The sequence below is a fragment of the Trichoplusia ni genome, chromosome 14 (assembly GCF_003590095.1).
Source record: "Trichoplusia ni isolate ovarian cell line Hi5 chromosome 14, tn1, whole genome shotgun sequence".
Lineage (NCBI taxonomy): Eukaryota > Metazoa > Arthropoda > Insecta > Lepidoptera > Noctuidae > Trichoplusia > Trichoplusia ni.
This window is the reverse complement of record NC_039491.1, coordinates 1580483-1597258: the sequence shown is the minus strand read 5'-3', so window position 1 is coordinate 1597258 and position 16776 is coordinate 1580483. Positions and strand designations below refer to the sequence as shown.

The window sequence follows — 16776 nt, the reverse complement described above, 5'->3', positions numbered from 1 at the left end:
CAGTATTACAATTTACGTTTCCAATACGAATATATTTCTGTAATAGTGTGGTATAAGTTGTGTGACAATAATTGAACATAACATTCATGTTTTGAAAGCTAGTTTAAATTATATGGGATTTACAATGATATAAGGAAATAGTTCGAGTACGAATACACAATGTTCTCGAAAATGGGAGCATGTAAAAGAATTATTCACAAAAGTTCCGACAAATAGGCGCTACTAAAATGGGCCTTTGCTCAGCGAGGGGTGGATGCTCTTTCCTTATTTTATTCGCTGCCTATCCCAAAGCTGCAATGCTTCAATTCGCTTATATTAGAGAATATGAGATGGAATGAAGTGGCGCTATATCGACCGTGACAAGATTTGCAGTTCCTTCGTAGATATTCTGTTTGAAGACAATTTGAATCATTCGTTCTTGTTGCAGTGGGATTTATTCTTAAAACTATTTTCATTGTTTTTTGCTATGAGGGATTTTGTTTGAAAATAGTGATAGAAACTAAATTTTTACCACGTTCAAAGTCACTTTCAAAATTTTATTTTTTATTTTTTTAATAATTATGAAATAATTCTGAGGTCCAAAATGTATTCAAATATTGACCTACCTTACCATAAACAAAAGTTGTTTGTATAAAAGCAACAATATATTATCCTAAGGTCTACTTTTATTTTAATAGGACTACGGTGACACGGCTCAGGCCCTCCGAGGTCCAAATATTTACCTTCACGTACCAATGAATGATTTATTTGGGTGTCGGGCCCTTTAGTAAACAGAAACGACGCGATTACCTTCCTCTTGGTTTTGCAAGTCTTTTGTTTTGTATTTAGACGTTAATTTAACTTGATTTCTTGTTGAACAACTTTATTTTTGGTTACAATATTTGTTGTTTTTGTCTCAGTTTTAGGTTATTTATGCATTTGTTTGACACTTCTTTGTTTGCCATATTGTTTAACTACGAGTACGTAGAATGGGTGTAGACTCCATTCCTATTCGGGTTATTTTTTGTGTTTCACAATATGTTTTTTTGTTTGGATGTACTTAGTAGTTATTTTAAACAAAATGTTTTTTTTTTTTTTGTGTAGCGCACATAATACAAGCTTGCATAGAATGACACTAGATGGCGTTTTATCAAATTCGTTCAATCTGTATTTTTTAATTAATTTCATCATTCATCCATGGGACAACGTTAAACGTCTCAGAGTCAACTTCTAACCCATTTAACTAACTACTCTTTTTAAAACTATGGTTCATGTCACGACTAACTACAAAATATTGTCTCGAAAATTATTAAACAGAATGTGATTATGTTGTGACGAGAATTTTCACGCGTGTATCTTTATAAATGCGGTTAGCCATCTATAACGACTTTCTCGTTAGCCATTTAGTTACAAATGATAACAACACTTCTCAAACTGTTACCCTGCATCTTTGCGGCGTGTATTAGTTATCATGTTACCATTATGTGTAATATTTGTGGACTATTATATATGTTGGAGCTTATAATTGTGGAATTGTAAACTGTCTTTGCTTGGTTGAAGGATCTATTTTGCATACTTGCTGATGTTGCAATGATTTTTCTTTTAACGAATCTGAGCTGTTGCTGAGAATGATAATTAATTGTAATTATACAAAACTGTAACGTGTATTACAATTGTCTGTCTGGATTCCTCAGTCGATCCGGACACGGATCGCGGAGTACAGGCATTTCAGTGATCCAATAATCCATTACTTTGTGCTGATGACTTGAATGTTTGTGAAACACTGCGACACATGGAATAAAAAAACTACACTTTAAAAGACTAAGATTAAATATAGATATCTCAATCAATTAAATAAAACTATAATTATATAAAAAAGGTTTTATTTAATTGATTGAAGTAATAACGGTATAAACGATACCGAGTGGCTATGAAAGTCAAAGAGACAGCCTAGTTAGGACTATACCTAGACAAGAGATGTGTAATCGCTGAATTCGGGTAAAATATCCCAAAATATATTTTAGGGCTAGAGCGAGCACAGAAATACACGTATTCTTGGTAAACTTTATTGCATTTAGTTAAGAATAAAATAATGATCGACAGAGTTATTTTGTTCAAAGTTTTGAAGCATTTCTAAGATTTTTTTAATACTTAATCACAAAAAACTGTTATGATGTCATCAGTCAGACAAATAAGTCGAAATTCGACGTAGAAATCAGCCGTGGTCTAGACAAACATATTTTTTTATATAATTACATTAAAAAGTGACCTCTAGCTTGATCATTCAAATACCTATTTTTTTGTTATTTTAAAATTTTGTATATTACTGACAGATTTCAACGTGTCAAAGCACTCTTTGAAATTTATTAAAGTATTTTATATTTCACAAATATACCTAACAAAATGAAAAAATTGTGGAAGGATTTTCTTACGGCTGCGACTGTTAAAAAAAAATTAAATGCCTGACTAGTTAGAAATTATACGGAATTATAATTATATATTATTTTAGTTCTAATAATCCCAGCTTTGACTAATGAACATGATCTTTGGTCAAATTAAACTGTTTGATCGCTCAAATTTGCGGTTTTAAAGGTTTTCCAAACATTCAAGAACACTGTTTGCAGTCCGTTTGGTATTTTTTTTATATCGTGATGGCTTAGAAGTTCTTTGTATGAATTTCAAAATTGCTATAGTATTCAACTACTGATAAATAGCAGGTGTAGGAAAACATTTTCAGGAAAACTGGATTTCATGATATATGGGAAAAAAGCAACAATTTATTTTTGTGTTTACAACAAAAAGGAACAAAAACGTTGCGTTTTAACCAACTCTTTTGAACGCCTACAGCACCCTAAAGGAAATCCTTCAAAGTAAATAGCCACATATTTCTCATTGAATGAGTATTTTATATACAGAAAACAAATAAATTGATGACATAATGTGGTTGAATAGAATGTACAGCGAGAATCTCATAAATAAAGAAAAACAATTATTCTTTATTGCCAGTAATATATTCTTTAAATCTGATATTGGAGGCTGTATTGGTTCTTTCTCATTGACTTACAAATAAAGTGTTGATAGCATGAATTCAGTTTTCGTATCACGTACAAACTTTACTTTTTAGGATTCCGCACGCAAAGGGTAAAAACGGAATGCTATTGAGACTTCGCTGTTTGTCTGAATGCTACTAGCCTGTATGTCATGTTGAAAATTGAAATTGTAAATAAGGGTCAAACTGGTAATAGGCGGACGGATTCCACAGATAATTTAAATCTGCCGCTATTAAAAAAAAACCAAAGGTAAATCAACTGTGGGTGCGGTCATTTGAGACCCAGCCACGTCAGCTCATGATTAAGGACTCCGGTTGAGTCCGAAACTAGTCGGGCACCCCCGATAAATACGCGTGAATAAACCATTACATCATTTAATCATAAGTTTCATTAGTGAGCAGTTTTTTGCCAGTTGTGTTTGTACCATAATTGGACGGAACCCGCAGTGTACCGAGTCCTTCTCGCACGTGACCGTTTTTTTATATTTTCTATCTCTTTGTTGAATTCAATTACGAGTTACAGACATTGGCGCGGTAAACGATTTCTTCGAATGGATGACTTAGTTTCCCCCTTTCAGTTTGACTTCATAAAACATACAATGTATGTTAGTTTTATAAAAGCGGTAATTTGTATTACTTTATGACTTAGAAGTTTTCTTATCCTTGAATTTGCTGAACAGGAAGTAGTAGAAAAATTCATGTAATTTTTTGTGAATACGATTTATGCTCAAAGGTAACTATTAGGTTAAAACTGAGTACAGAGAAAGCCTAAAGGTATGATCGTTGGACTGCTAAGCTCAGGGTTGTAGGTTCAAAACCCGGACCGTAATATTTTTTTTTCGCAAACGTTGGCTAAAATTTTCACAAAATCACAGTCACTCATAAGATTTTTTCAAGGTTATGTTAAAAGCCAATTAAACTCTAGCACCTGATTGATGGTAAATCTACAAAAAAAATAAGTTTCATAAAATAGGGCCTAAAAATGATATACTGGGTCTCAAAATAACGCATTTCATGAAAAGACAAATAATATAAATTTTACAACGAAAAATCTGTATCGAAAATTCTCTAGTCTATTTGGCCCGCAAAGACACAACGTGCGTTTATTCAAATCGTCAAACAGTCAGCATTTTAACAGACGATTTCTCTTTCTCAATTAAAGCACATGTGTGCCAATCTACAGCCTTTTTAATTCTGTTGAAATGCCTAACGAACCGCCAAATGAATTACAGAGTAAACCTTCTCGAATAATTTATTCTGTAGGAAACTTCGTATAGGTAACGATGCTTTCTGTTAAAATCACATAGCTCCGAATTTATACATATTTCATCAGTGCTTGTTAATTTTGAAGGCTGTGGAGGGTTGTAATGACGTCAAGTTTCAGCTTTGTCACTGCGGCGCGAAAGTTATTATTTTTTTGCAGTTGACTTTTGGATTTTTTTAAAGGTCCTTATTTTTTATCTCCAACTCAAAAATAGTGTGACCATATCGTCATAGTTCCCGAACGGATAGAGCAATTTCATTTAGTGTATTTGGTATTAAAAGTGCATTGCATGCAGGTGTTTTTAGTTTAATGAAAATCGGTCAAGCAGTTTAAAAGTTGTGAGGGTGAAAGTGGGGAAGAATAATCCAATATCTACAAATATACTCGGGTGGGGAATCACCTGATGGCGCACTGAAATAGAATATTGATGACTTAATCAGGGCACTTCTTAGCTTCGTTTGATGTTAGAATTGGTGGTAATGCGTTAAATGTAAGGCGAAAATTGGGATATTGAAATCCGATTGTCATGTGAGAGAATCAATTACTCCATTTCAGTCTTTGCAATTCTACTGCAGATGATTGGTCGTGAGGTTTACCGTAGGGGGGTTAAATTTACCTCGTCACAAGTGTGTAAAATACTAATTCGTATAACATTTGTATTGATATTCCTTCGAAGTCTACTAAATTACGATTAAACTGCAGAGTAGAATTTAAGAAGCAAATGGAGCTGAATTTATACACCAGACAATTTAATTTATCTCTCTATAAACAAAATATATGTTTGTTTCAATATCAGTCTAATTATATCAACGTACCTAAAGCTCTACAACTTATCAAAAAAGATTCAAAATGTATTCATCCGAATGAAGGTATTTTGTTATAAAACTAAAGCTATGAATAGCATGTGGCGTGGTGGTTGAAATATGAAGCAATATCTTACCTGCCCTCTTTACTGCGCCTTACGATCGGAGCCCCGTTTATGAAGATACTTGCCTTGTACAGGAAAAAGGAAATCTGTCTGACTAGACACCATTTTATGCAAGGAGTATATTCTTTCTCATTTTACAGGCTGTTATTAGATACAGTTTTGCTTACACCGAGAAGCAAAGTTTTAGGAGTTCCGTCATCATCCCTTTTTCGTATCGGTTTTCAGTCTAACCGGACTTTTCCCAAAAATTTCGTGGTCGGCGTTCAGTCTAACCAGTGTTTTGCAAGGTCTGCCATCAAAATCGACTGTATCAAGTGTGCCTCGAAAGTCCTCCCTCATAAAAAATATACCGTACTGTTTGACTTAGCAAGCAGTTGTAGTTTTACGTACATAGTGTTTATATTTGAAGTTTTTGACTTTTAATGGAAATTGTGTCGATTTAAACATTATGACTAGATGTATTTAATAAATATCAAACGCTATTTCCAAAGGATTATGTTTTGTTCGATGGCAGGTATCTCTTAAATACCATTTCTGCAGAAGACCTTTCTAAAATCGTATAATAGCCACACTCACATTACTTTCATATTTATTATCATAAGTACTCGTAACTAAGACAATTCGAAACGGTTATTAGTATAATAAGCATTGCGTATAATTTATGAAACCTTCACAAACGAAATATTTAGCAATAAGATGGATCTGTAATTAATATCAGCGCTTACATTATATATTACGTAAAGTAATTGCTTCTGCAATTTCTCTACCTTAGGGTGGTTTGCTATTGCCATCTTTAAATTAATTTGGTTCAATATGATCGCATTCAGCAAATAATTATTCAAAAATTTTAAAATTTCGCTATTAAAGTTTAGTTATTTATTGTTAAACTAGCTGTTGCCCGCGACTTCGTCCACGAGATCGATTGTATCTTCGCCTATTAGTCGCAGCGTGATGTTATATAGCCTATAGCCTTCCTTGATAAAAGGTCTATTCAACACAAAAATAATTTTTCAATTCGAACCAGTAGTTCCTGTGATTAGCGCGTTCAAACAAACAAACAAACTCTTCAGCTTTATATATTAGTATAGATTAAAACTATTGTTCAAAGTTCACAACTGATTAGTCATTAGTTAGCCTCAACAAATCAAAATAACATTTTGTTTTGAAAAAAGTAATTCGGTACGAAAAAGATCAATTATCACTTCTACGTCATTCATTTAGCGCTTTTTTTGTTTATAATAATTCAAGTTTTTGATACATACACAAGTGTTGAAATCGGTTTGTTTGATTCCCAAAAATACCATTAAATTTTATTTTTTTATAATTGCTATGCTACCATAAAAATGTTTCGCGACTCAAAATTATACAAGAATTTATAATACTCAAAATTATAATAGAAATTATACAAGCGAACTTAAAAACCCAAGTAGTCCGTACAAGACTTGCTCCCAGTGTCACACGTCTCTTAGAGTGAGCTAGGCAACGAAATAAATCATTGTACACAGTCCCGACGTTTTAATTACATATCGTAGTAACAACCAGCTCAAGATTAACAGTCTGCGGCGAGAGCTGGACCAGGCTTTGTTATTATTATCTTTATCATCCAAACCTAGTTAGCGCCTTACTCAGACTTACCCTGCTCAGAACATCTCGTGTTCCATTTTTAATAGTCCATTTCTGCAAAAGTATGATTAGCTTGGGACAAACTAGGTACCAAGATTTCAAGAGTAGGTATTCTTTTGTCTTTTTCACATGTATGAAACCTTATTTTCTTTGTCCAAAATTGTAATAGAGAATCTTTAATCAAGGGATACCTAATAAATAAAACTGTGCATGATCTTATAATCTATTTTATTAATTAAACATCGAATTTTAGTATTATTCCTCTTTGGGCTCTTAGGGACTTTCGTTAAATTTAGCTATTGTACATTTCTTTATAAACTAGTATCAAAATCTTAAAGTAATTTAATTATATACTTTCGTTGGACAACCACTTTTGATCATAGTAGCATTCTTCTTTCGTAGGTTTCAGTCTTATAATACTATCCTCTGTAGCATAAATGATGTCTCCATTGCCTTCAACAGCTACTCCATAGATATTTTCCATTTTAAAAAGCTCATCAACTTCATTCGTGACTTCATTAATATAGTACACTCCGGTAGGAGTTGAGAAGTATAAGTTACCGTCGATGTCAGCTGTTATCCCATTCACAACAGCCGTATCCAAAAGGCTAGTGGTCATTCTAAGCTTGTTATATACGAACAACCCTGAAGAATTAGCGTATACCATATTCCCATCTTTATTGACAGCAATCAACATAGTTTTGATATTAACAAATTCTGGTACCACATCCACCTTCTTTTTTTTATACAAGAACGCCGTTTCTTCGGGGTAAGTTGTGAAGTACAATCCATCCTTGAAGAACATTTGCCATATATTGACGTTGTTTCTGATGTTGAGGTTGGTAGCGGTTTTATTTTGGTAATGGAACTTGTAAATGCCATCTTCACCTCCCATGTATACAATACTGTGCTTAGCATCGACAGCAGTGGCGAATCCTCCATGAATACCGGAAACGACGCCATATTCATTTGTTTTTAAACTTAGATATGCTATTTGGAACATTTCTTCTTTTCTGGCGGTGTAACTGAAGAATAGTGTATTCGTGTCATAATCTATTGACAGTTGATACGGGCTCTTAATGTCAACTTTAAGAACTTCCTTTTCGTAGCTTCTATTGCGTATAATTAAGCAATTAGGTCTGATTTCGCGAGCGTAGATCACAGCGAAGAATGATAGCAGGATTAAGAACTTCATCTGAAAAAGAAGAATCATTTTATTAACACATTGTTTAGCAAATTTTTGTGTGGGATGTGGTTGCGTGATATCATTTCATTCTGTGAGACATTTAAAGTCCTTCCTTATATGGAAAGATCGGCAAGACATTGTGTTTGGTAATCCTTGTGTGGCAGGGGTGTGAAAGAATCCTGGCTCTATCCTACTCGGGGATCAAACCCGAGTAGGATAGTAACTCTCTGCGAGTTACAACTTGGCTATCAATGCAGTCACTGACTTGACTCGATATGAAGTACTTTCCGCATGCTAAATTTTAGATAAACATGTGCCGTGGTATTAAAGTAAATCTATACATAATTCAATAAACCATATAAAAATTGAAAATCATACGTCATTGAACTGAAATAAAAGAAATACGGTAACTACAAAACAAAAACTAGAAGACCGGGATCTACCTCTTTAGATAGTCACTGTCAATGACACTTGACCTAGCCAATGATATACCTACTCATGTACATAATTATTTACAATGCTGTGATAAAATTTGTTGTTGTTTCACTTTAGTTTGAAGTTAGAAAATTCATGACCCGAAAAAATAGATAGTACTTCAAAATTTTCACATTTTATTCATAAAATAAAACATAAGAAAAATATTGAGCATGGAATGACTAGATTGTTAAAAACTTGGACAACGTGACTCTCAATAACAGTACTCACAGGAAATTATATTTTATAACGAAATTACATTATAACTGCAACAAAACAATATTGAAGGAAACGCTTAGGGAATTTTTCAAGACATTTAATCAGGTATTAAATTTCAGATACAAGATTAATTTACGAAAATATTGAACACAAACTGACTTTAATGGTTACTATTTTGTTATCAGAAAGATGACATGTCTCATGTAGTTTAAAGTAATATTTTACGGATTAATTGACATAATTAATTAAACCCATACTTTAAAGTCGCTACACTCGTAGGAGCTACTGCCAAACCATTTTAAGGCAACAAAAAATAAACAGTATTACGTACCATAATTGCTACACAACAAGTTCCGAACAAGTCAGAGATATTACTAACGTTTTATTTATTTGCGCGCAAATCAATAATAAATAATTGTTTTTACCTACTTGAGGTTACTACAAGTTATCACGATGACTCTCCTTTAAACCTTATGAATTATCTCGTACTTATTAATACTTAAGTTACGAATATAAAAAAGAAGGAAACAGCAATTTTCACTAGAATAAATGTGGTATGTGAGAAGTGAAATATTGCTATATGTACTCTAGGAATATTGATCACGTGGCTTCCCTGGACTCCCAGATCACTAAGTGGTGGTATGCCTCCTGTTTTTCTAAATAGCTTTATTGTGCACCATACATCTGTATATAATCTTATACATGTTAAAGGGACACCGAACCCAAAATAACATTATTTTATGTTCAACAGAATCAGGCCGAATGTTTGTTACGAGTTGTCTAGAAGCTAAAGGCACAGAATCGAGTGTGCGCGATAATGTAATAATTTATTGCACCATATTTCACCCAGCGTGGTCCAGCGAGACCCTGGTGACGACCGCTGCGAATCAGAAATGCGATAGAACACACCAGAGAATGGCCGAATATTGATTCGAGGACGAATATTCGGCTTGCATTTTCGGCTTTAAGCGTCTGAAAATACAGACATTACAAATGGTCTATGACCATTTTATTGGGGCTTTCTCAAAAAAGCTCATTTTAGGTATTTCTTTGATGTATATAGTATTAGGTATTTCATTGAAGTGTTGGAGTGTGATGAAACCTTAATCTAAACATATGTACGCTACGAGACTTTATTAAAAAAAATAAGATGCGCTACTTTTTGATTGTCAAATATAAAGTATTAGTATTTAAGGCCAAAGAAAACTTACTATTAGGCAGTAGAACTAAAAGCCGAATATTTATTGTTAACGAATACTGTAACGCCTCTATGTTCTAATTTTGCTGTTTATACGAAACAAATTATAGCGCCAGTACGTATAGTTTGAAGAGAAAATAGTGATAAAACCCGCATCACAACGCTGAGTATTTTGACCCGTTTTTTATCTACTAATTTGTTCATTCGACTTTAATATGGAAAAATGAAAGTTATGTTAATCTAAAACTGGGTGTCGGTTAAGAATAAAAAAAACGAAAGTATTATTTGCATTTAGCTTGGTACTGAATAATGTTTTGGTTTACTCCGAATTTTAGTTCAGTTTTGAATAATTGTATAAAATAAACTAAAAATAGACCAACCAACGCAACGAGCCTTTTTTCTCGGAAAAACCAAATAAACTCTTCGGCTTCATAAAAATGATATACAATAATATAACACAGATCAGTAATACGATGTCTCTATTTCTGTTTTTTTCCCATATTTTACCTACTTAATTACTTACCAAACAATAATATTTATTGTTGTTGTTATAATAATAATTGTATAGACAAAACATTTATTGTTGTTTAATTTACTTTTTGTACTCGATCGCTTATTGTTTCAAGTTTGTTATTTTAAAGGGTTATCGCACTTTAGTACTGAGTCAGCTTCCAATGTGTTTTTTTCTAGTTTAATTATTTTTTTCAAATCGTTTAATTGATCACATCAACGCAATGGGGATAGTTTCATTTTTTCAATTATTATCTAATTGTCTATTTTGAATATTATTTCTCTCATCCCGAAGACAGAAATTGATCAAATTACAGTGAATGGAACTTACAAGTGACGTCAAAATTGTGTATGAACTTTACGAAGTCGTTACGTCACAATATTATAACGCAGATAATAATTAGTGACGGCTGAAAAAAAACTAGTAGTAAAATAGGTAGATTCCCCACTACCCAATTTGACGTCAGATCTCCAATTGTATTTTGCACTTAATTCAGCTGAAACGTGCAGTCAGCAACGACAAATTAACAAATTTTCAGCAAATTTACACAGTTTCAGACTTTTTAACCAGTCTCAACACTTAGTTATCTCATCTATACCTATCCCTCGATGTAATTCTGAATTTCTCAGTGTTTTGACTTTTGCTGCCGACTGTACAAAGACAGTGACGATGTAGGCGTTAGATCGTTGGAGCGCGGGTTAGGGGCCCCGGAATATGTTTCCGGAGTCAGCCACGGGTGTTGTGACGCCTCGTTCTCGTTATACTGACTACTGGGTACTATATAGAGAGACATTATGTAGGTACCATTTACCGACACATCATGTCTGAATGTGTTGTAGGTATGCATCGTTGAATGAAGACTTGAGGCTGATTTTAAATGAAGTTTACATTTTAATTTTATTTCAAGTTTTTCGTTTTCTTTCTAAGACTTCAAAAATAATAAGGAAGAATCCTTTGTGTGATAAACAAATGCTTGTCCTGAGTCTTTGTGTATTTGTGTATGTGACTTGAATGTTTGTAAAACCCGCGACCCAAGAATCCAATTCTTTAGTAACGGAGTTGTTTTAAAAAAACGAACTTTTTAAAGTAACCTTGAATTATAAAAGCCTTTTTTTCTACGAAACTTATTTAACAAAGATATAACTATTAACAAATCATCAAAACAAAGAATCTGCAAGAAAAATTATATTCATGATTGAGGACTTCTTATAAAATCAATCAAATGATAAGTATTTTCCTATCCGATTAAAAACAAACCTAGGGAATAACGTGCGTGTAAAAACAATCCGCAACTTTCCTCTGAGAATATCGATGTGATGTCTACTACGTATTTTTTTCAAAGATATCTGCTTTTGTCACTTTAGGTGTAGCAATTTAATGAATATTAGTGACAGATTTGAAAATTCTTACAACTTACGCACGCGTATTAATTGGGGTTCGTTGACAAGTGGAGTTTTGATTCCGATAAATACGCGTGAGTAAGCCATTCTATCTTTTGAGTATGAAGCACTCCAGCAAAAGTTAAAAAAGTAAAGTTTCTACGACTGAATAAGAAGGTTTAACTAATGACTACATGAAAAAAATCATTTTAGTTTTTGGCTTTCCCTCTTCCCATTACAACAATTACTGCCAATCTCGAAATCAGTTTCTAAAATTAGGTCTACGCCTCTAACGTGATGTAGGACAAATGGGTATCACAATAACTTCAATTTCCCAAGCAATTTATTATAAAACGGTTCAATCAAACCCGTTGAACAAGACATATTGTTTTGGGCCAAATACAAATCACTCGGAGATTTCTTCACTGGCAAATACAGAATATGCATTGTCTCATCCATCATAACTTGACAACTTATGGCTGTCTCTCTTGTTACCATAACAAATTGACGACAAATCATTCCTTGTTTTCTATAAATATTCTTGCTTCTTGCCAAAATTAGTATATAAGGAAAATTGTCCATTGATAGGAATATTCCTGAGGATAAATCTAAATCAGATTTATCCTCAGGAATGTTTTGTTTTGTTTTCTTTGTTCTTTGATACCATGCCGATGTTTGCGTTGATTAGTTTATTTATATGATTTCTACGTATTTTGGAAATAAATCCACTGAAAATTACTGAGAAATGTGATTAGATTATTTATGTAGTAATAGCTAGTCGAATAAATTAGTTCGACGACCTCCGTGGTCGAGTGGCGTACGCACCGGTTTCAAGGTGTCGCTAGCTCTGAGGTCCCGGGTTCGATCCCCGGTCGGGTCAATGTAAAAATTCACATTTCTACATTGTCTCGGGTCTGGGTGTTTGTGGTACCTTCGTTGTATCTGAATTCCATAACACAAGTGCTTTAGCAACTTACTTTGGGTTCAGAACAAGGTATGTGATGTTGACGGCATTTTTATAAAAAAAAAGAAAAAAAAAATAGTTCAAATTTGTTAAGCTGTTATTGTAATTTGTTAATGCTGTTAACATGTAATAAAAACGATATTATATTACATTAATAACTAAAAAAATAAAAATTGACTTGCGCAATGCAGTCGAAATGCAAATTGAACTGAGACCCTGCAATTAAAGTACCCAATCAAATTCAACAATCCATAGATAAAAGAGTGAGTTCGTGTCCAATTAACTTAATTATTCTCTAAGTTTGAAAAAACAAATTGCGAATATTTGATAGTTTTTATTTTTAAATTAAAAGTAACTATTATCAATAAGCATTTTAATATCACGATAAAAAGTTGGTTTTATTGAATTTGGCAGTATATTATTTAAGTGCCATCTATAAATATTCGCAATTACCTAGCGGTAACGCCTTATGTTTCATGTATAATTACCAATAAATTCCCACTTTTATAAGGTAAAAAATAATTTAGCGACATTGTAAATCCACTTATATTATACTATAAGTCTTAAATTCAATTTCTTCTCTTAAAATAATGTCTTAAAATTAAATTATTAGAGCTTTTGCTACTTCGTATTCTTGTCGTAATATTTAAGGAATTTTCGTGCCACGAATGATTTGGTACCGAGAAAACGATGAAATAATGATAGGTGCTTTTAATATGAGGTGTTTCTTTTTTATCTAGACCTCTATGTCTCAATGCTGGGCAAAGGCCTCCCCCAAATCCTTCCATTATTCTCTATCCTGGGCCATATGGAACCTGGGCCAAATGATTACGGACTCCGTTTGGGTCCGAAACTAGTCGGACAATCCCGATAAATACGCGTGAGTATTTAATAATGAATCATTCTCACGACAGTTACTATCAAAATACCCTCAAAGATTCGATGGACTAACCTAACCTAACGTCTTTTCCAAGTCAACCCTTGGCCTGAAAATAGCCCTACTTTTCCAATACCTTCATTTTTATTCCTAACTTTTACCTAGGCTTCGCAACCACAAGCGTTCTAACTACAAATAGATGACCCTATCATTTACACCTTCTTCTGATTATGGTCTGTAAAAACAATTGAGCGCTACGTGCAACGATCCCTTTCTTGTTTCTTCCACAATATTATATTTTTTATACGTCACAGGTTGTGACTATTACCTACCTGACTTTTGCAAAGGATAATAAGGTCACAGTTACCCTTTCTGGAAGATGGGACACGAAAACTTCATTTAAATCCTCTTATCAAAACCTTTGCCATAAATGTGTTCGTTAAAAGCATTATAATATTATTATTTTACGAGTCATTTGGATTTTCGTTAAACTAATTGTCTGGTAAAAATTATTGCACAGTCCAAAGCTTTTAATTTCTATACTTACAAAATTACTTTATGTATTTCTTTAGTATCTGAAATTTATTAATTCGTCGCCTCTATCAACGTTTTTTTCAAGCGCCTTAGAAGTAGAATTTTAAGACATAAACGATATTATTTTAACTACAACATCACAGCAAACATACCATTGATTTCAAATTAAAACTACTGAGTTAAACTCGAGTATTTTTTATGAGACCAAATGACACCTAATTCGCATCAAATGAAAAGGAATTCGAATTATTCGAAATTGAGAACCTCCTTTTTTCCTATCCTCCTCTTTCCCGTCCATCGTTTGAAAAACAGTATTCAAGTAAGAGCTGAGGAAATTAGAATCTGTTAAACTGAACATCGTATCTCTAATAGAATTAAAAAAGAAATATCCAAGTGAGTGTCTTCCAGTGTAAAACTATACAAACAAATATTAAACTGACAGCTAGAGAATAATAGACACTAGCACAGAGTGAATTCATACACGTTATCACGTCTCCCACACATCGGTAATATGAACACACAATGAACAAAGTGGAGCGAGATGAGAATCGATGTTTCCAGTAAATCGGGGCCAGATCGACTGTGTCGATTTACTTAGAAATAGCAGCACTATCTAGAATTTAAACATGGATGTTGAGAAATGTTTCTGGTCTGGTGGATTTCGGTTTCTATTTTCTGTGAATGGGTTTTTGATTGGAAGCTCTAGACACCTTTGGAACTGGATATTCTTTTGATAACAAGGAAAACAAAGCTACATTGTTGAATAATTCAGTAATAACTCGCACACATATCATAACATCGTTAAGGAACTCGATGTGACTTTTTGTACATATGTATTGAGTAATGAGAAAAACATTACTAGTTTTTTTTTGTCTATAAAACCATGAAGCATAAACTGTATGCAAGTGTCAAGTTATTTTTATCATGCGTGTAGTCAAAACTAAGGAATTATAATAATTAAAGCTTATACTTATTTCCTTTATGTGTATATTCTTGAATTTGCATCTTTATAGTTGTTTATTAGCTGTAAATTAATTTCGTAGCGTTATCTAAATATAATGAGTATGTTCTATTAAAACTGGCATCCAAATCAGTTCAAACGCTTAGGAGGGTGGCACAAACAATAACACACGTCTCGGTGAAATTTAAAACGCACCTTTATATAAAAATAAAAATATCCAAGTTCAAACCGAATTTTGGATTTATTCTTATTTGCCCTATTCAGTTTAGAAACGTATTATAATAGTACTGATAGAACTATCTAGACTGCATGACAAACACATAAATCTATGCATATAAATCAAGGAAATAAGCATATAAAGGAGGTTTCCAGATTCATTGAACTCGTCTACACGCGTTAAGAAAGAGCCCATTGTGCACTTGGATTCAATTTAGATATAATACATTTTGTTTAAACAAGACGTGTGCCAATAACATACTGTATTCAAGCCAGAATGTTTATAAGAAATTAGAACAATAGCTCGAGATTCTTGTAAAACGATTGTTATTACGAAATCCCTATTCAACACGAATATATTCTTAAAAAAATAAAATGCTTTCTAATAACTACGCTCCAATTATTCGTTTGTAATGCAAATATTGTTCGCTTACGAGTAGCTTTATGAATTTAAAATTAGGTTGATTAAGAAAAAGGAGGTTCTAATACACGTACATTAGAAACTGCGTGCCGGTACCAACTTTTCCTTTTTGTAACTTAAAAACCTTTTCATTACTCCGGCATTGAGGAGGCCCCAAGAATTATAACGTGCCCTGAATACTCCTCAATGATTAGGTGACATTAATGAGTAGGAACGTGGTTACCCAAAATCGCCTAATGGGAACACAATTATTCACTTAACTTATCTTAATTATGTTGAGACGTAAAAAGGCTCGTTTATAAAGAGATCTAAAGGCCGCGAATTATAAAACATTGTTGGATTAATCCTCGTTTTTACTTCAGAGATAAATAATAGATTAGCCCGCCATTTTTGTTTTGAAATGGCATAGTTAATTTTCTCAATTTGTGGTTATAGCCGACAAAACGTTTTCTAGATTACGGAATTGGAGCCGTGTCGGGAATATTTTATACAATATTCGAGGCTTGGAAACATTTTAAATTTGTACAAAATATAATTTTTGTCTTAAACTTTAATACAGATGATTTTGAAGAAAACTTGGTATCCATATTACATACATAAACGAATATTAAGAATAGAAAAATAATAGAATATTTTTACCTTGTTGAAGATAGCACCGAGAGCAACGTTCTAGTCACAAAACGATTTGTGTAATAAAAGTCATAGCACGGCCCATTATAATATAGGACGCGTGAATGATGAATGAATCAATATTTTACAATTCATTCACAGTTCAAACATGATACGTGTGTGACCTTTAAACAATGAAATCTTACTCATCATAATATTTCTCATCGAACGTCCCCTTTTCCTATGCGGAATGTTCAAGCACGCGATTATATAACGTTTCATTTCTAGTTAGTGATTGACAATAAGGTGGTGAGTAATATGAAACCGGTTAACGGTGAGTCGGACTTACGACACTGAGGTTACAAATAGGCTCTAGATAAAAAA

The 16776-nt window shown here is 33.1% G+C and overlaps 1 protein-coding gene across 2 annotated transcripts; it reads right to left on the bottom strand.

Annotated features, from left to right (window-relative positions):
• Nucleotides 1-7054: 7054 nt before the first annotated feature.
• LOC113500676 (ommochrome-binding protein-like) lies at nucleotides 7055-16551 on the bottom strand. Of its 2 annotated transcripts, none has more exons than XM_026881541.1 (2): nucleotides 16423-16551; nucleotides 7055-8038 (listed from the first exon to the last, which is right to left on the bottom strand). In XM_026881541.1, the coding sequence occupies exon 2, from the start codon at nucleotides 8036-8038 to the stop codon at nucleotides 7190-7192; it is 849 nt and encodes a 282-aa protein (XP_026737342.1). In that variant the 5' UTR covers nucleotides 16423-16551; the 3' UTR covers nucleotides 7055-7189. The 2 variants fall into 2 exon arrangements, with proteins under 2 accessions (XP_026737342.1, XP_026737341.1); XM_026881540.1 differs by lacking the exon at nucleotides 16423-16551 and adding an exon at nucleotides 9054-9387.
• Nucleotides 16552-16776: the final 225 nt, after the last annotated feature.